The sequence below is a fragment of the Melozone crissalis genome, unplaced genomic scaffold, assembly GCF_028551555.1.
Source record: "Melozone crissalis strain CALT ecotype California unplaced genomic scaffold, PUWL_Pcris_2 ptg000014l_1, whole genome shotgun sequence".
Classification (NCBI taxonomy): domain Eukaryota; kingdom Metazoa; phylum Chordata; class Aves; order Passeriformes; family Passerellidae; genus Melozone; species Melozone crissalis.
In genome coordinates, this window is record NW_026535792.1 from 9,603,953 (window position 1) to 9,623,956 (window position 20,004).

The following is a 20,004-nucleotide window of genomic DNA, read 5'->3' on the forward strand; positions in this document are numbered from 1 at the left end:
CTGGGCTCTGCTCTGCAGCGCCAGCCCAGCCCAGCCAGCCTCGCTCCGCAGGGTCCCCAACCTGGAAGGGAGCACTGCGGTGCCAGGGCTCCAAAGCCACCCCCACAGCCCGCGGGGACACTCCCTGAGGAATCAGCGATTGCTCGGCACCACCGAGAGCAAAACACTCGGGCTGCACACCCATCCCAGCCAGTAAAGCACAGTGTAAGGATCTGACAGATTTCTTGCCTCCACGTTGGTAGTCACTAGCAACACGGCTTGATAAAGCCCCGCTCTGGTTGGAGAGGAGCGAGCTGAATTTTCTGTTCGGTGTTCTTGACCCCAGAAGCCCGGCGTTTGTTTACTGGAAAAAACCTCGCAGTTACATCTTTAAAGCTCTGCTGCTCGGTTGGCAAACAAACGCTGGGCAGTGCGGCTCTGCTGAGGTTGTGCAAAAAAAAAAAAAAAAAAAAAAGCAATTGTTATTCATTAAGCAGATGACAGCAACGGGAGCTGAGGGGATAAAACTCGAAATCTGAAACCACCTGCTTTAATTTTAGCCATAATTGAAGCGGCTGCCCATGGTGCTGCTGATGCACATGTCAGATTTGCACGCCATGCGCTGCTCGCACTGATTTCTGTGGCAGCGAGCTGCAGCCCGCTCTGCTTCAGGCGGGGATGGAGCCGTGTTTGATTGCAGGTTGTAGCGGGTACTTGAGAATCTGCTTGTTTCCTTCCAGGAGCAAAACACAGTCGCAGTCTGGCTCTCTGATAGACAGCTGCTTTAGTCATTAGTGAGGCTTCTGTGACTACAACACTGTGTTCTAGTATGGGTGCTCTTTCCTCTTTTGTTCCTGGTTCAAGGCAGCGATGCTTTTTTCGCTCTTGTGCTCATGCGCTCACTCTCTTCCTCTCCCTCCCTCTCCGTCTCTGTCTTTGATCTTGCTGATATGGGGGAAAATATCGGATCCAAATCTGCAGCATATTTAACCAAAAGATCCTGTGGAATGGGAATAAATTGTGACTGAGTGCAGCAGCAGGAGATTGCAGTATGGTTGCTTGTACTGTTTGCTTTGTGCTACTCCAAAACAACAGCAATTGTCATGGAGTGCAGGGGTTGTTCTGCAGCTAAATAAGCACGAAGGGACTCCACATTCACAGAGGGCTAAGGTGGCTTTACTGGGAATAGGGAGACTGGGCAAAGCTCTCCTCTCGCAGTCTCTAATGGAGAGATTTGTGTTAAAGAGGTAAAACGGGAGGAGATCTTTCCTAATGGCAGAGAGGGTCTCATCCTTCACTAAATTCCCTGGAGTTTCTGCCACAGAGTTCAATGGCCCTAAGATAACACTGTCACTTTATATCCAACCTTGTTACAGCACTAGCAACATAAGCCCCAGAGCTGGGGAGCTCACAGCAATATCAGCGGAGGCAGGAAAAGTCTTGACCTCAGCTGCAGAGTGAAATGTTAGAGTGGGAGCATTAACAGTCTCTCCTTGAGCTGTTTGGTGCAGATTTATGCTGCATGTGTTTGTATGTGTATGCCAGCTCCCAAAAGCTATGAAAAGCTTTTTTATGGTTTCCTGTGATGATACATAGTCAGAAGGGATACTTGGATGAATAAAGAAATATGCCACGAAATGGGGAGCAGGTGAGCTGCGTGACAGATGTGTGTTCTGCCCTTTGTTGTTGGTGCTGCTCCTTAGCTAACAGTATTAAGTGCTGGGAATGAGACAGAAGGTTTAACTCCACTTGGGATTCTGCTTAGGGGATCCTCACTGCTTTAGAGCACAGCACATTGTGTGATGTAAGATCCCCAATCCCTTCTGATCAGCAGTCCCTACTAAGCACATCTTCATTCCCCCCTTTACTGATCGTTTACAGCTGTTTACTTTATTTCATGAGAGATTCTGAGGGGGCTGAGGCAGTGACGGGGCTGTGCTGCTCTGTAATGCAGCCCAGAGCTGGCGCCGTGTTTCAAGTGGCCAAATGAGATTTGCACTCCAGTCCCAGCAGACAGTGTTTGTCTCAGTGAAAGCAGTCCACATTTTCCTGGGCTCTGGCATCTGGACATCTTCCTTGTGGCAATAAAGAGGAGGATGGCTGTGGCATCCAGACAGTCGAGGTGTGTTACCTCTCCCGGCACTTGGTAAACTGCCAGCACAGCCTTTTTTGCTCTGACATGTGGATACTTCCATCTTGAAGGAGGCATAAAATGTTTTGCAGACATGCAGCATCTCCCTGGCTTGCTCTCAGTTTGGAAAGGGAGTTGCAGTGGTTTTGACCTGCAGTCTTTTTATCACTCTTATTATAAGTCTAATACCTGTATTTAAATAATGAATTGTGAGGAAATAACAACCTTTCTTAAGAAACAAATAACTAATGTCAGAAAATTGTGAGCTCTAAAGTAATATCTTCAACAGCCTTTCCTCTCTGTAGTCTTGATGATAAAGAGGATACCAGAAATCCTGTCATGTTGTTTCAGTTCCTCCCTTCGCACAGCTGAGCTAAAAGGGAATGCACGTGTTCATCCTCCACCAGCGTGTATTTTCCTTCTATGTGCATTAAAATAATAGATTCCCCTTTTATTTATCAAATCATTATCTTTGTTAAGTACAAGAAAGAAGTAATTGCTATGCCCACAAGACATGTGACACCTGTGACAATCCCGGATTGTCTTCTGCAGACTGTGCTGGGTGGTGGGTGCATGGTGACACATGACCCCCGTGTGCCAGAGCCCCACCATGCACAGCCCTGAGGGAATGCTGTGGAAGTGCTCTCAGATCTCCAGATTTTGGTGCAGCTTCAGACAATATTCCAGTTAGGCTGAAAAGATAGGCATCCATTTCTTCTGCAGAGAGGAGTCTTGTGATGTTACAGTTCCACATGTGGCTCTCGTTTCTCCATCCCCAAGGGGTGTCCTTGCAGAAAGACCAAAAGGGTTTGAATTCTTACCAAAGCTCAAGCTCCTTTGAAAGCTACGGAGCCAAGCAGATGCTTTACCGTGAAAGAGGACGTCCTTTGAAAACAATCTGGTGCTTATTAATCAATAAGAATTCAGTGTTAGGGGTCCTTCAGCAAGAAAAGATAAGGAAAGCACATGTGGGTCTGACCTCCTGAGTGGAAATATGCAGGTTGCACCCCTGTGCTCTGCTGAGGAGCAGATTTTGTATAGCACTGTTATGTCAGCACTTTGCTCTTGGCTGCAGTGATGTTTGGCAGGATGCTGATGTTGAGACTGAGTTGCCTTAGAGCAGGCACCAGGCCACTCACCTGCTCACTGGTGCTGCCCTGTAGGTATCTAGACTCATTAGGCTCTCTCTTAGCCAGAGAGTTCTCTGGACACTTAATTTCACACACCCACATATGCTCAGAAGTGCCATTTCTGGGAAGGCAGGCTCTTGGATGTTATTTAAAGCTTTGCTGTGTTTCTGGTTTATGTGGGTAGGCACCTGGACTCTTATTTCTGTTAAAGGGGACTACAAAATTAGGCATAGACAAGATTGATTCCTGGGCCTCACCTCCTGCCCCACAGCCGGTGCTCTCACCCAAACATTGGCAGAAGGGGTCTGGGCACTGCTCAGCCTGAGGGGTTTGTTCCAGTACCAGCTCTGTCTCAGGAGAGCACCCTCAGCATCCCTCCTGTCACTGCTCTGCAGCTCCATCCTGAGAAATACAAGGCCAGGATTAAAATGTGAAAGGAGAGGGTAGAGAGGGGAGTGGTAACCAAATCCAGTTCTCAGGGTGTTGCAGGGGAAGGAGAGTCCCTGGCCCCCCTCCCTGGTGTGCGTTACACATTTTACACTGTGTACCACCATCACCACAGGAAGCACCACTGGGAGATTGTCCTGTTTTCCAGAGTCCCTGAGTCCCATCTGTTCCCCATTTGTTGCAGGAGTTACTGAGGTGGCTGTGTGAGACAGGCAGGATTACCCTCTGGGTTTCCATGCCTTTGATGAGGCAGGATCTGAAGTTAACACTTAAATTAAGCAGAGTTGATTTTATTGCCTTTGTGTGTTATAATGCCCATGAAATCATTAAAACTTGGTGTGCGCTCCTGGGTCTTCTGCCGTCTCCCTGAGTACTTCAGTCATGTGCTGACTTTGCCTGAAACTCCAGCAGCTGCCTTCACTTCCCCACCCCACACACAGTGGGACCTCCCAGGGCTGCAGGACACCTCTGCTAGCACCTCCATGGCTTGGTAGGATGCTTGGATGAGGGACACCACTTTTGGGAATAATCTTTTTTCCACTGCTTTCTGTCTTACAGATTGATGAACTTCCTGAAGGAGCCGTCAAGCCTCCAGCAAATAAATACCCCATCTTCTTTTTTGGGACTCATGAAACGTAAGTGAATGACCTGTTCCTTTGGAAATGCCTTTTTGCAGCACAGCCAACATCATTTCCTCTGATTTCATTGGAACAAATCCTGACTGAAGCCATTGGGAGCCTAGAGAAAGGTCCTGCCAGCCCAACTCATTGGTATTAACAAATGGGAGTGAAAGCTGGGAGTGGTTGGGAATGCTGCTGCCTTCATGGTCTAAACACAAAATCCTGTGTATCCTGTAAAGAAATGTGTGGGCATGAATTCATTAGAGGGTCTGAAAAAGCTCTGAACTCAGAGGCAGGGGCAAACATTTCTTACTTGGATGTCCCTGATAGCAGAGATCAGGCTCCTGTGTTTGGACGCGTTTGAGCTCATGTCCCGTGTGAGAACTCACTTGGTGGTTTGTGATGTGAAAGGAAGCAGACCCCAGAGTCTCAGCAGAGCTTCAGAGCATGTGCACTCCTGGGAGATCTGTGCTGGGATATTATTGTAGGATGGAGCTCTCAGAAGGGATAGAAGAACTGAGCTGGCTGATCTCATAGGGAAAGGAAGGAATCAGAGCACAAGAGGTGAGTTAGGCCTCATCATAATTGCTACAAGGTGCAGAGTTTCAATATTATAATGTACATGTCTCTAGTTTAAACCGTGTCTGAGATAGCTAAAAAGCAAGTCACATTCCATTTTGCAAAATATTTTAATTTTAAAACTTTTCCTTCCCTATTTGCAGGTAATATGTTCCCTAGAATTCCTTTAAAACTGGAAAAATGAAATTCTGATGATATTTTAAATTCAATGTTAGAGGCTTGAAGCTTTATTAAAAATTTATTGTTTATTTTTGAATTTTAATGTTATTCCAGAATATTACAAGCTCCATAGCTCATACATCACATTTTTTTAGAAAAAATCTTTAAAGGCAGTTTCTGATTTATAAAGTTCATAATAGCCTCTCTTTAGTTAAAATAGTTCTGATTTTTTCTAGTTTCATTGGTAGAATGAAACAACCTGATGTTTTGATATGTTGTGGTCTACTAGTACTGTCACAAAATAATCTGAAAAGAGTAAAGTTTAAATAAATTGACAATGCTTTCAAATCAGAAACCAAAATGTAATTATTTTTTAATGGAAACATCATTTTTGAGAAACATTTAAGAAAAAAACTGACCACTTTTATTCCAAAATGAGTGAATCCCAAACTGATAATCTTTTTTGATTTGTATTTTGTGAGCTCATGATCTTACTGTAGCATCTGAAGTAGAAAAACAGTTTGTAGTTCCTACTTTATAAATGTAAAAGCCTAACTGTTAAAAATGAGCTGTAGATTGCAGCTCCTTAGTTTTATAGCAGAGCAGTAGAAACTTATGCTCTCCCAGTGGCAATGAATGCATTTCAAGCAAAGTTGTAGACAGCTTTTCAGTGTTTACATAAAAGGCTGTAGAAACATTTCCATACATTACTCTTGAGCTAAGTTAAGGTAGCTCATGCTAAGTTTCATACAGTTTTCCTTTTTTATTTGTGTTAGAACTGTTTGTTTATATTTTTGGCAACAAGGATACATCTCCTGGTATTAGTAAAAGTGTAGATAACATAATTTATTTAGTGTAGCATTTAATATTAACATGGCACCTGTTAGTTTGCAAATCACTGTTTGGCTTTCAGGTAGAAATGCATTCTTGGCTTTTTAATTATATAATTAAGATATTTCTCAATATCCAGCTGAGTGTGGATCCCATGCTGTCTCAGGTGGAGTTAGAAGGAAGCTCTTTCCTCAGGGACTTGTCATCTGATGACTTTTTAGCAACCATTTTGCTCTGCACTGGCAAACTGCTTGGCCAGTGGGATGATTTAAGTGAATGGAGCTTTGCACATTCATAAATGCTGGGCATAAATCAGGCATTAATCTGAAATAATGATTGCAGAAAGGAAGAAATATTATCCTGTGATTAAGATATTAGACTGAGACTGAAGCGAGCTGGCTTTTCCTCTGCACTCTGCTGTCAGTTTGAGTTTGACCTTGGACAAATCTTTGTGCCTCAGAATCCCATCTGCAAAAAAGGGCAAACCCCCAATGTCATGGTGAGGTTACAACAATAAATGTATTTAATCCACATTCCCACAGTGATGGAGACCAGAGAGTTAACATGAATTGCACAGATCATCAGCAAAGTAGGACAATGATTATGGTGAAGGACACTGGGACTTGCTCAGCCCTGGTCATTGATGACACAGAATCTTTACATGTGGGAATGAAGGGGTCTTTTTACCTTAATTGTTTTAATTTGACTTGTGATTACAATCTCAATGTCACCATGCAGAATTCAGTAGATATAGATACCCAACAAAAAGAGAGTTATGCTTCCTTCAGTTTAAGAGTTTAGAAGAAGTTAGTTTTGCTGTAATGTGTGTAGGAAAAGCAGGACAAATCACCACTCTTCTTTTTTTATGTAATTATTTTTCCCTGCATTGTGATGCTTGTGCCTGAAATTAGTTGGCCCAGTGTGCAGCTGACTTAGGCAGCAGCAAAGCACAAAATCCCTCCTTTGCTGTGCTGTCTAAAAAACTATTTGGCCACAAGCACCCTGTGTGTCTCATTGTTTCCTTGTATTACTCATCTGCCTATATTCATCCATTGTTTTTTGTTCTTATATGAAATTATAAGATTTTTGGGAAAGAGCATTCTTATTGTGTTTGTGCAGAATTTAGTATGTGGGGTCTAATTCCAAGAAAGCAGCTCCCAGGCTTACTGGCAGTATAGATGGTAATAAATGTCACTGCTTTTTCTGTCCCATAGTACAAGGGACAGATTTTGGCTCATGGGTCCTAGGCACTCCTTACATGCTTGACTTTTCATGTGGCATTTTTGAGGCCTTTCTGGATTTATAACTCCAAGATTGGAAGTTTGGTCCCTTGCTATCGCAAGCAATGACATCATAAATTGTTTTATAAACTTTCATAAACTGTTCAAGTGCCAGTTCCCAGCAGTAGTTAATAAAATAGAGATGTTTCAGTTGTTTCTAGAGATACCCAGCATGATTTTACTACATCAAACATCAGGATGGTGAGCCAATCCATTAAATCAGACTCACAGCAGTAACTCAAAGCCAGCGTGACCAAAAAAATAAATAATTAAAACTAGAAAAGAAATGCTTCAATGAGCAGAAGAATAGGGAAAGCATTTGCAGTGTTAATGTTATGATTTTTTTGAAGAGGAGAGTGTGATAAGTCCTTTTTTGACTGTTCCCTCTGTTCAATGCAGTGCATTCCTGGGGCCCAAAGACCTTTTCCCATATAAAGAATACAAAGATAAGTTTGGGAAATCGAACAAACGAAAAGGATTTAATGAAGGCCTGTGGGAAATAGAAAACAACCCTGGAGTAAAGTTTACTGGATATCAGGTAAATGACTTTCACACCTTTCGCTCCTGTCTTTCTTGTTTTCTTCTTTTACTGTTTGTCACAGTGAGTGCTTTAAGAGTGACGTGTAAAGTTCTGGTTTTGGTGGAGCAAGAAAGTTTCACAGCTCTGGTAATTGTGGAATGTAAAGACAACTGTGGTCTCACACTCTGTGACAAATGGATCTTTAATCATACTGCAGAGTCTTTTGCTTTCTGTGACATTCTGGAGTGGTGAAGTGGAAAATTCTGCAACACATTTAGTTAAATTAAAAATGGATGGTTTTATTTACTCCTGTACAAACATGAATAATTTCTGACTTCTTCTTTCTGTTGTTTATTTTTATATCAGGCTCCATGTATTTTACACAGACCTTAAGGTCACTGCACTTTTGATTTTCACCTTTGGCAGTGCCAAAGCTAAGAGGAGTGAGGAGGTGGAGGGTTAAGCTGCTGTAGGAGACAGTTGCTGCTGTACAACAGCTCTCCCTGTTGGGTGTCCAGAGCAGAAAGTCAGTGAAGCTGGAGAGGGAGAAGAGTAGTTGGTGGGCTGTATAAAACAAAGAACTTTTCTCATTAAAAAAATGTGCTCCTTTGAAGGCAGGAATCACCTCCAAAAGCAGGCAAACACCTATTACATTATTATCACAAAACACTACAAGCCAGAGATACAGACCACCTGCAGAAAAGCTGCTGCTTCTCTCAGTTCCTGTTTCATATTTTCAGCCCTACACATGTTTTGCATACACTTGGGGATTTAAAAAAAAGTCCAGTGAATAGTCTGTGGGAGATGGGCTGTCAAAGAGTGCTCAGCCTGCTGGTCAGGGCTTGCTTTTCCAAAACACAGATCTTGCCCTTTGAGGGGAGTGTAACAGCCATCTTCTCTCACAAAAAAGCCTCTGCTATTGCAGCCAAAGTCTGAAAGTTTCAGTAGTTTTTCCCAGAGCAGAGCATGCCAGGTCTCTGCACTGAGCAGCCCTTAGCTCTCCTCCAGCAAACATGTTTTTGTTATTGGATCTTCTGATCCCAGAATCTGCATCTGATAACTGAGTTCAAGTGGTGACTGAGAAAATTGCCTTTGCAGCCCTTTTTCCTGATAATTGCAAAAATAACCTGAGCTCTTCCTAACTGTAGCAATTAAAGTGTAAGCTGTCCATTTCCATCTTTCTATCTTCAATGCAGAACAAAAATCAAGTAATAGATATTAGTGATATTTTTATTGTTGATGTTATTATTGTTGTTGTTATTTTAAAGGCAATTCAGCAACAGAGCTCATCAGAAACTGAAGGAGAAGGAGGAAATACAGCAGATGCCAGCAGTGAGGAGGAAGGTGACCGGGTAGAAGAGGATGGAAAAGGAAAAAGAAAGAACGAAAAAGCCGGCTCAAAACGGAAAAAATCCTACACTTCAAAGGTTATCTTCTGACTTTTCCTGTTGTTATCCATGGGCATTTATAATTGGAACACTGTTCACCTCATGGAAATTTGTTCTTCCTCCTTTAGCATTTTGATTCTGATACCAGGACAGTGATGTTCAAACAGGCAAAGGAGAATGGGCTTGATTTGTAGCCTTGGTGAGACACCACTTGAAATACCCTGCCCTGCTCCAGTGCCCACACACTGAGAAGAAGGTGAAACTATGGGAAGGAGATCAGAAGGGCTGGGAAGAAAATCCATGCAAAGATGGATTGATAGGTTAGATTATGTCAGATCAGTCTCTCCCCAAGAAGAAGAAAAAATCCTTATGAGTGGGCCTCCTGAGAGTCATGAGCTCAGGTTTGGTTCCTGTCCAGGAGAACTGAAGCTTCCTCCTCCATCTCCCAGAAGGATCTGGTAGGGCCAGATGTGCTCAGCTGCTCCTCTTGGAGCTGAGTGTGAAATACTTCAGTCCAGGATGCAGAATGGGAAGGTGGAAGAACTCATTCATTAAGCAGGGAGTAGGATACTCAGTTTGTGGATATAAGACCTGCACTGTAGTACCTACCAGCCCTGTTGATAGCTCATGTAACAGTGTAGATCAGGCAGCTAAGAGTGATGTGTCTGTCTCACAGTGGCTGGTGGGAAAAATCCCCTGAGAAGTGACACCTTTGGGTTCAGATAAACTTCTCACTTGTCACCTGGGGTGAAGGGCAGCAACATTAAAGTCACTTCCTCTGGTTCTGTGTGTGCCTCCAGGGCTGCACTTCACCTGAAAAATTGTGTAAAGTGTGGCAGAGTCAATTTATGCACATTCATGTTATTCTTCTCTGAAAGTGAAAACTAATGGAAATGAGAAGAAGCAATCAAACAATCTGATCCAGGCACAGTTTGGGGGAGAGTGTGAATTTTGTGGTTGATCCACCAAACAAAATGTATTTTCACCCATTTTAAGTGTTCTACATCAGAAATTCAGGTCTGGTCTGCCATCTTCTTTCCAAAAGATTCTGGACAAACAGAGGATTATGAAAATGGTGGCTTAATGCCACAATTTATCCTTTTGTACTGTAGAATTGCATAACATAAAGGGATGTAAAGGAGAAGATATATTGGTTCCACATGGCTCTAATGTTAATATATTAAAGCTGACAGCACTAAAAAAAAGTATGGAAAGCAGCTCTGCTAATGTTATTCTCATTTTACATCTCTGTATTTAATCAAAACTTTTGCCAAGCTGGCACCATCTGTTTCATTAACTAACAAAACCTACCTACTAGTGACCCAGCACTAATACCCAGCTCCTATTACTGTGTCTGTCTTTCAGTCAATTGAGCTGCCAACCTGTGCTGAACACAGAATTTCAGAGAAATTTCCTTCACTGGTGGCAGTAACTGCAGCTACTTCACCAGAAAAATGCTTTTCACCCCATGTATTCACCTTGACCAGGGAAATGCATGATCAGACAGCATTCCACATACATTTCAGAAGTGTCTTTCTATGGCTGAAGCTCAGGTTTTAATTTTCACTTTGTTGTTGATCATTTTAGAAATCCTCCAAGCAGTCACGGAAATCTCCTGGAGATGAAGATGATAAGGACTGCAAAGAGGAAGAAAATAAGAGCAGCTCTGATGCTGGGGACGCAGGCAATGACACAAGAAACACTTCTTCAGATTTGCAGAAAACCAGTGAAGGGGTAATCTTCTGCTCCTGTCATTCACTTCCCATGCAGTTTGCTCCTGGGGGGCTTTGAAGCCAAGGGTGACCTGTGTGTCCCATGTGCCACCTTCTTGGGTTACATTTCAGTGCTCAGAATGTGTCTAGAACAGAAACATGGACTTGGTGCCAAAATTTGTACATTTTTGCTCTAGAGAAATGACTGGAAAAGAGCATTATTTTTGTTCTGCCACTTGCATAGATGTCAGCTGAGAGGAGCCACTGTAAACCATGAGCTGGAATGATGCAAAATTGATGGGAGAGCAGAATCAGACTGTTTGCATAATGCATGCTGGCTCACTAACAGAGGGAGCCTGCTTGCCCTGTCACACTTGTTTAATTTGTGGGGTCCCAGTGTCTTCTTTGGGGTTCTTGAGGGTTCGTGTGCTCATGACAGACTCTGCATACTGCAGGTTCCAGGGCAGGGGCTGCCCTGGACTAGGAGCTTCCAAGGATGGGAAATGTACTCTGCTCCAGAGCAGCTTCATACAATCCCCTTGTGTGTTTTGTCAGTTGTGTGTTCATACCAATATTATTTTGTTGTGACCACAACAACAAGAGGGGCAGGCTGAGCCGGGGGATTACATGGCAGCTGGTTACTCAGCCACCTTTAGCAGCCCCTGCTATTTCTGAGCCTTTGGAGCAGCACAAGCCTCTCTGCTCCAGCACTTGGAGCTCCAGCTCAGCAGCAGCCCTTGAGCAGTGCCCATGCCAAGGCTGCGCCACGTGGGCAGCAGCCGGGCTGGGCTGTCACAGGAGCTGAGTGACACAAATGCCCAGGTGTGAGAGGAGGCCAGCCAGCACAGCTCTCAGCTGACACTGCTGAGGTGCCTCAGCACCCAGCTGCGTGCTCAGCCAAGCCCTTTCTCACAAAACACAACCTCTGGGCAGCTGCTGCTGGCTCCCACTCAGACACTCCTCCCAGAGCTCCCTGTGTCCCTCTGCAGTGCAGTGTGGTTGTTTTGTGACTCTGCTATAAAGACTTTGATAGGTGGCTCATGGGGTCACAAGGAAAATTCACACTCCCATTCACTCTGAGCAAGCTGCTGGCTTCAGCCAGGGATGGATGCAAGGAGACCCTGCCCAGCTGTGTCCTCCCAGCCTCTCACCCACAGAGTGTCAGAGGCTGATAAGGGTGGCCCACATTCTGCCTGGTGAACCCTGTTACACTTCCATCTCTTCAGATAGGTATTTGGGTGAGAAAACTGTTTGTAAGATGCATCTGAGGTAACAGGAGGTCAGCAGACCCTCCTGTTTCCCATGTTTGTGGCAGTGACAGGGGATATGTGTGTGGACTTCAGACACATTTTCCATGTAAGGAAAATGCTCACTCAGTTACGTCAGTCACAGACTAAGTGGCTAAAACATCACACAGAATGTTGGCTTTGTGGCTGTTGCATTCATATGGCTCTTTCTTCTGGGTGTGACATGCTTGTGACATGCTCGGGAGGTGAAGTCCAGCATGCTACAACATGGTCGTGCTTCTCAGCATTTTCAGGATTACAGATATTTTAGCCTCTGTGCTGAAATACTGTCAATAGTGTTATCCTTCCTGCCAGCACCAACTTGAAGCAATATCTAGAGTCAATATTGTCATACCCATGTGGGGAGGTGGCTCTGCTCTGACTTCTGCAACTCCACCATGCAGAACTCATGCTTGAGCAACCAAGCTCAAGCTTGGTTGTTAGGTCTTGGATGCTTTTAATGTTATGGAAAAGGTGGAATTTTAGTAATACAGATTAAAGAGACAATGGGGCTGTGCTTTTAAGGGCAGCTTGAGATAAAAGCACTGATAAGTTTGGAAAAGTTCACATCCTGATCCATGTATTTCACCTTGGCCATTTCTGCTGCAAAATCACCATTTCTCATGTGAATCTCTTGAGCATTTCACTGAGGTTTTGTCAGTACTGCAATTCTCTTGGAGGACCAGGAGGGGACACTCCATCTCCTGCTGCTCCTCAGAGCCAGACCAAGTGTCCTTTTAGAAGGTCTGCCTTCAGAAGACACAGGGCACCTGGGGGAAGAGTAGCAGGTTCTTTTTGAATTGGTGTTAAACAGCCAGCCCTGCAATGTCCAGATTGGCGAGCTGGGGCATGGGGCCAGCTGTGCTGCTGGACACCCAGACTGAGGCTCTGCTGCAGGGCACTGAGCTCCTCCAGCCCACACTCTTGGGCTTCTCTGCTGCAGAAAGGAAGGTAGAAAAAGAGCAACATGCACCTGGAGAGTTGGGATGTGATCCTCTGCTCACACACATGAATTCAGACAAATGTCTCGACCTGCTAAAGACACCACCATAGAGGAGATGATGGTCTCCTTAGAGTCACTGAGCTGGTGAGCAGAGCCTGGCCAGGCAGTGTGCAGAGGATGGGTCTCTCCCTGCGGTGTGCAGAGCCCCGTGCCCCGCTGTCCCCAGTTTGGCCACTCCAGGACCTTGGTGTGGCCATGAGATGGCGCCAGGAGCCTCCGGAACGGGCTCGGGAGAGCCGCTGCTCGCTCAAAATAAGGTGCCGGAAGATAAAAGATATCCTGAGTCAGGTACCCTACACAGGGGTTCAGGGCCCTGGTGTCAAGGACAGGTGTGATTCATTGCTGTGGTTTGCCCGGCTGCCTGAGAGCTGCTCGTGGAGGCTGGGCCACCATGGAGGCACAGGTGGCTTGGCCACCCTAGCCTGGGCTGAGAGTGCCCTTGGCCACCATGGGGGCACACGTGGCTTGGCCACCCTACCCACGGTGCTTCCCATGTGCTGACAGTGCTTTTGCCCCCCTGCTCTGCACCCCCCAGGCCTCCCACTCAGACTGTGCAAGAGTTTCCTGGAGGAGACAAGCTTTTCTCTTACTAAAACTACTAATAATGAGGTAGTAATTGACTTTTATAATGCCTGGACTGCAGGCTGAAGACCCATCTCTCCTCCTCAGATCAGATGGAATCCTGCCTTTTAATCACACTCTTACCCTCAGCATTACAGGGATCTTCTTGAAGGGCTAACAGCCAAAGTCAGATGATTGCAGGAGCACCTTCACCTGTATTTTTTAATGAAAATTCTAACCTCCAGGTGGTAGAGGTAAGCTTCAAAATGCCAAGTGATGGCTTCCTGAAGACTCAAACCCAGAGCAAATAAAAGTACTTTCAGAGCTATTATATTTTTTTCAACCAATATCATACTGTTCAAGGGCTCAACTTGTGATTTTCTTTTTATCCCTTGGGTAGACAAAGGTGCTTTCTTTTTTTTGATCTCCATCCCTTAGTTTCTGAGCTATTCTTGAGTACTACAGGCACTCTCAAGAAAGAGATGTTTCCTCAGTCCTAACCATAGTTGGTTATTGTGTTCCATCACCACATGTTTTTCAAGCTCTTTCCCTAACTGCTGTTCATTGTCTGATTCCTTCCCCAGAAAGATGCAGAGCCTGAACCTCAGGGGTTAATCATCCCATATTGATTAACTAATAGTGCATTAGCTAAGACAGCCCATCCCAGAGTTTGCTCAGGTCTTGAGTCACAGAATCTTCCCAGAACTCTTCCCTGCTGTTAAATACTAAATTGCTTTGGCTTTCTCAGAATACCACATAAAGAGCATTTCTGGTGGAAAGGTATTCATGGCTCTGTGTTGTTTACTTTCATGGTATTAAATTAGTTCATAAATCAGTGAATTCATGGCAGCAGATTTACATTCCTCATTTAAATCTCTGGTGGCTTGTGTCTTTAGTTCTTAGCTGGCATAACTCTGAGTCTTTGTAACTGAACACCTAAACTGCTTTTACTTTACTTTCTGAGTGGCCACATACTCATATTTGAAAGCTGGCTGTGGTTCTGGCCTTATTAGAGAGTGTTTGAAGGTCAGGCCAGCACACAGGGTGTGTGGCAAGTTTTCATTTTGGTATTCACTGTTTTAGTGACAGTCTGGGTAGAGTATTGGTAAAGGAGGCATTTGCTTGATGTTCAGGTGCAGGAGGTGAATGATTTTACTCTCTTCAGAGAAGAATAAATTTGCTGGAAATTAGATACTTTTTCTTGCTCCTGGTACAGCCTGAATATTAAAATGGAGTAAAGGACTGTGATCCTTTTTCTCACACTGACAATCAGTTACCAACTGAGTCAGTGGATCTATTTGTGGAGGCAACTGCCAGCATGAATAAGGGGATCAAAATCTGGTCCAAAATTATTGCCATCTGACACCATTGCATTTGGGAGAACATATTTAAAACGGCCTGTGTCCAGGCTTTTTTGTTGTGGCATTCTTGTGGGGTAGCAACCATCCCAGTTACTCTGTGAGGTACAAGTGGCCAGAGAAGCACAGGTTCACTGTGTCCTTCTGATGGGGTTTTGAGATGTTTGGTTCCTCTGCTCTTCTTTACTTATCAGGAATAACACTGATCAGGCTGCATAACAGGTTTGGGGGCTTATCAGCATTGAAAGCATAGAATTTAGGGCTTGGTACAATGTAAAAGCATTTTGTACAAAAAATTAAAACAGAGTATGTTTTTTCTGTCTGATTTTCTTTTCCTGCTATTTGAGGCATGCTAAAATTTACCCTTCAAAGCAAAAGATAATATTTTTTAGAATGTGTCTAAGTATTGCACAGTAAAAAATTCTATGTAAAAATCAAATAGTGGCATAATATATGGCGTAAGGAGTTGTGTTTGCTGCCTTCAGGATAACAGCACTGCTGGCTAAGGACATGGGATATAACTCAGAGGAAACATAAATGTCTGAATGCAAGTTGAGATTAAAGCAGCCAGTACAGATGAAATATTTGCAGCTCTGTGTACATTGAATCCTGTAACCACTTTGACCTCAAAGCAACGCAGAATAACAACTATTGTACAGAGCAAGTAAACAATGATGCTTCTGCCCATGCAGTTGTACAGTACAGGATGGCTGAATTAGTTGCCAGACACTGTTAAGGAAGTAATCTTCAGTGCCAGAAAAACAGACAGCAGTTTGTGGGTTTAGTTTTGTTCCCTGCTCTGTTTTCTGTGTGCTGCCACTGATAACAGAAACTTTGCACTGGAATCAGTCAGATCCTTGCTCTCTCCTTTGTGTGCAGCACGGCACATGGTGTACCACAGCTTGCAGTGAGGCTGGGAGACTCGTTCAAACAAAGATGTTTGAGAGTTGTGTTTCTGGAGAGCCGTGAAACCATGGAGACCAGGGGAGGTGCCCGGGCTGCCGCATCCCCGAGCTGCAGGGAGGGCTGAGCCTGGCCAGAGCCTGCCCTGCCCTGCGGCTCTCCCTGCTGGGGACAGGACCTGCTGCCCTGGGCACCTGGCACTGCTGCCAGGAGGGGAACATGCCTCTGGAAACTGCCAAAAGCCTCGAGCATGACTTGCATTGTCTGTCTCTTTGTTGTCCCTCCCGTGGCACAGCAGCTGTGTCTGTGACACAGTGTGGAGGGGAGGTGTTCATGTTCCCAGCACCCACATAAGGATGATCATACCCAATCTTCTGGGCCTAGCCCAGAAGGGAATTTTGGTAATGATTGCCAAGGTTTCACGCTCCAAAAGGACATCTTTCTGTACTGGATCTGAGAGTTCCAGCACAGGAAGCAGCTATGTTACCCCATCCTACCTGTCAGTGCTGGGCAGCCACTGCCAGCGGGAACGTCAGCAGAAAGCAGGGCTTGATTGACTGATCATGTGTAATTGTTTAATTGGGTGTCTGAAGGGAAAGGAACAGCAGTGAACCCCCCCCAAAGCATCTCTAAGTATGATCTCCCTGACTCTGAAACAGGAGAGAGGCCTCTGGAGTGTGGTGTGCTGGATGGGCAGCACATGGTTCCCCCTTTTGGGGGAGTCAGGACTCTGGTAGTTCCTGTAAGCCTGAGCACTTGATAATAACCCCTGATTGTATGTCCTTAGCCAGGATGTAGCAGGACCTCCCACACAGACAGCACAGGTTTCCATTTTTACTCTTGACAAAGCACTTGTCATAGGAGAGGGCTGCACTGACCAAAGACAGGGAAGGTGTTGTTGTAGTGTTGTAGGAGAAGGGATGCCTTGCCCAGAGGTGGGCAATCATGGTGCACTGCATGCTGTCATGCTGCTGTCCCGCTGCTGTCCCAGGGCCACCAGGTGAATTTTGCCATCTCTGTTCAATTGGAGGAAACCAAGACTTGTATCTCTTGCTGTGATCATGTGAGGGCAGTCTGATCCTGATCCCACTAATGTCAGGGAAAGCAAGGGCTGACCTTGACTCACCCGTGGGAGTTCCTCTTCTGTCATCACCTTACAGTGAACTGGAGCCAAGCTGTTTCCTTTTCAGAAGCAGCACTTGGATCCCTTAGAGATGAAAATGTTTATCTTTGCTCATGCTTGCTAAGCTTTCCTGTATCTGAACAAGAGGGTGTTCTTGTGGCTGGACATCCAGGAATGCAGCAGTGCCTGAGCTCCTGCATGAACCCCATCAGTGATTTTGTGCAGTGGAAAAAGACAAAATTTGGTTGTGCCTGAAGTGTGCTACAAGGTTTGTAATGGAGTGACTGGGGAAAAACCCACCCACATATATCACAGGAGCTGCTATTGAATACAGCCCTAAATGTTTACTTTTAAACTGTGCTCATTAATATTTTGTAGTGATATGTTTGGTTGATGTAACAAAACAGTTTTCTCTAGAAAAAAATTCGTTTGAATGGACCAGGTGGTTACTTGTACCTGTGACTAAGAAGTGTGGAAATATAACATCAATTGTACCAAGTTTGATGCAGCATGTTATTTCTTACATTAAATGTGACTTCTTTCTCTTTCTCTTTCAGACTTAACCAACATAATGACTGCTGAATATTAAGGGAAAACACAAGAAGGTTACATGTTTGGTTGTCTAATATTCTTGGATTTGATATGAGTCACCACATCTGTTCATTAGTACCATCAACAGCATCCCAGTTTGTATGCACATTACTCACATTCCTATCTGTTGTGTTTGCAGAAATGACATTTTTACCCTTTTTTCTAAGGGTTACTTTTTGATTTTCATATTATTTGGTTGCATGAAGTTGCCCTTTTCCAGTGGCTGAGGTTTATGAAGATATCGCATACTTGAACATGTTTTAGATTCCTTTTCGAGACAGAAAAGGCATAACTCCAAATTATATCATTCTAAATCAACATTTTTAAACACAACTAAATCTTAGAAATGAGTCCCCTCCATACAATGCTACAATAATCTTCCACGTACAGACATAATTTTAAATTTTCCTAGATCCATTCTCTCTTGGGTTTTGATCAGTTTACAACATGAAAGAAAAATTCTTCTTCAGTTGAAATCACCACCAAGTTCAATAATGTAATAAAATACCTTTCCTTATTAGAAGTACCTAGCTAGTTATACTCTTAATACTTCTCCAAACCATGATGTAATGTACACTATCTGACTTAGTTCCTATATGTGGAGTTAGTGAAAGTCTTTTTGTGTTTCTTTAGATTAATACAAGGATTTTTCCAATGCCAACACAATTTGAAATCATTCATTTGGATGCTTTCCATTTTTAAGCTTACTGTGATATACAGCCCTATGGGAAACCAAAACAAAACATCAATTTTAAATAATGAAAGGCTTAAAAAAGGATGCTGTCATTCTGGCTTTTTTTTTTTCCTTTTGGAAATAGAACTAGACTAGTAAGTAAGCATTCCAAATCCATTACTCTGTGTACATTATTGTTGCTATTGTGATAATAGAGATTTTTATTTATTTTTATGCCAGCTTTTATTGTGAAAACATATTTAGTCTGGTTTTATCAATCCTTGTTATGCTTGTCCTTGGAACATCTTTTGCGTATTCAAGGTTTGTAGTTGATGAGTTTACTGTAAAAAACTAAAAAAAAAAAAAAAACACAAGGAAAAAAAACCAAAAAAACACCAAAACAAAACAAAAAGGAAACAAAAAAATGTATTGTTTTTACAGAATAAATTTATTGGAATGTGTATTGGGAGTAAGGTTTGAGGTTGTAAGCAACTAAGTTAGCGTCATATTTGGCTTCATACGTGTAATAATGTGAGGTATTAATGTAAGTCAAGTATTAAAGCAAAACATTCTGTTAACATGAGTTGACCATAATAGATACAAGTGCAGGTGAGATCTTTATTTTTTCTGTACTTTGCCTTTTCTGGATAACAGGAGGTCATTAAATTCACCTTGAATGTATTCAAAGTTTCTTTCCAGACATCAGAAGTAACATCAGAGGCTCAAACAGCTGTCTGTGAGCCAGCACGTCCTGTGAGAGCCCAGCGGGGTTTGTTTCCCTGGGAAGAGGCACTGGGATGGGGCTGTCCCAAAGCCTGAGGAGCTGCACCAGGGATGCTGGGTGCCAGCAAGCACTGCCTGAGGTGTGCTGTGGTTGTTTTGGAGCTGCCCCTTTGGCCGGAGGTGTAAAACCTGGGGCTCTCCTCTGACACGGCAGTGTTCAGCAGGAGAATGTTACAGCCTGCATTTCTCAGTGCTCTGAAGGTCCCTTCGTGCAGGGTGCAGCACACAGGCATGTCAGCTGCTTCCTTGTTACTGATTAGACTTCAAATTCTTTCAATCCAAACACCAAGAAGTCAACAAACCCAAAATAAAGTGTTTCCAGTTAAAACGTATCAGCTAGTTTCATCTGTGAGAAAGGCACTAGGTGTACTGCTTTTAATATAAATACACATAGAAGGCATAGAAATAGCTGTAATTGCAAATAGAAACGTAAGCTGCCCAAACCAAGGTCGCTGTGTTGGCTGCTGCTTGTTTCTGAGCCAGCAGCATTAGCAAAAGTAGCTGCAGAGACACAGCCAAAACCCCTCCTCTCTGGAAAACACGAGCTCAGAGGCTCAGAGCCCTCTGTGCCCAGCCCACAAGTGCTGCTGAGCACCTGCTCGGCTTCAAGCAGGTGAGCAGTCCTGGCAGAAGTGAATCCTGAAGAGAATTAACAAAACTATATGATTTGCTTATCATATATGGAGTCTTACCATAAGAGTTGATTGCTTCTTAAAAGATTTCTTGGGATTTTTAACAAGGTCGACCCACAAGACATACTTTTTGACAAATAAAACATGTGCATGTGACAGAGTTATGTATGTTAATTTTTCATGCTTCACAATGCTGACCTTCGTGTTGTGCAGTAGCTCTGAGCAGGGACTGCTAGCACTGCTGTTCCTCAGCGTGCGGAGGCTAAACACTGACATCATTATTATTATTTAACTTCATGCAGTATTTCTAAAACT

At 43.8% G+C, this 20,004-nt stretch overlaps 1 protein-coding gene across 1 annotated transcript in view; it reads left to right on the forward strand.

The window, feature by feature from the left end:
- HDGFL3 (HDGF like 3) overlaps nucleotides 1-18,645 on the forward strand; it is a 36,367-nt gene extending 17,722 nt beyond the window's left edge. The window contains exons 2-6 of the mRNA XM_054273069.1: nucleotides 4,246-4,322; nucleotides 7,556-7,694; nucleotides 8,945-9,103; nucleotides 10,652-10,798; nucleotides 17,568-18,645. Of these exons, the coding sequence (XP_054129044.1) occupies nucleotides 4,246-4,322; nucleotides 7,556-7,694; nucleotides 8,945-9,103; nucleotides 10,652-10,798; nucleotides 17,568-17,573 (528 nt within the window). The 3' untranslated portion in view covers nucleotides 17,574-18,645. The remainder of the gene's footprint in view (nucleotides 1-4,245; nucleotides 4,323-7,555; nucleotides 7,695-8,944; nucleotides 9,104-10,651; nucleotides 10,799-17,567) is intronic.
- Nucleotides 18,646-20,004: the final 1,359 nt, after the last annotated feature.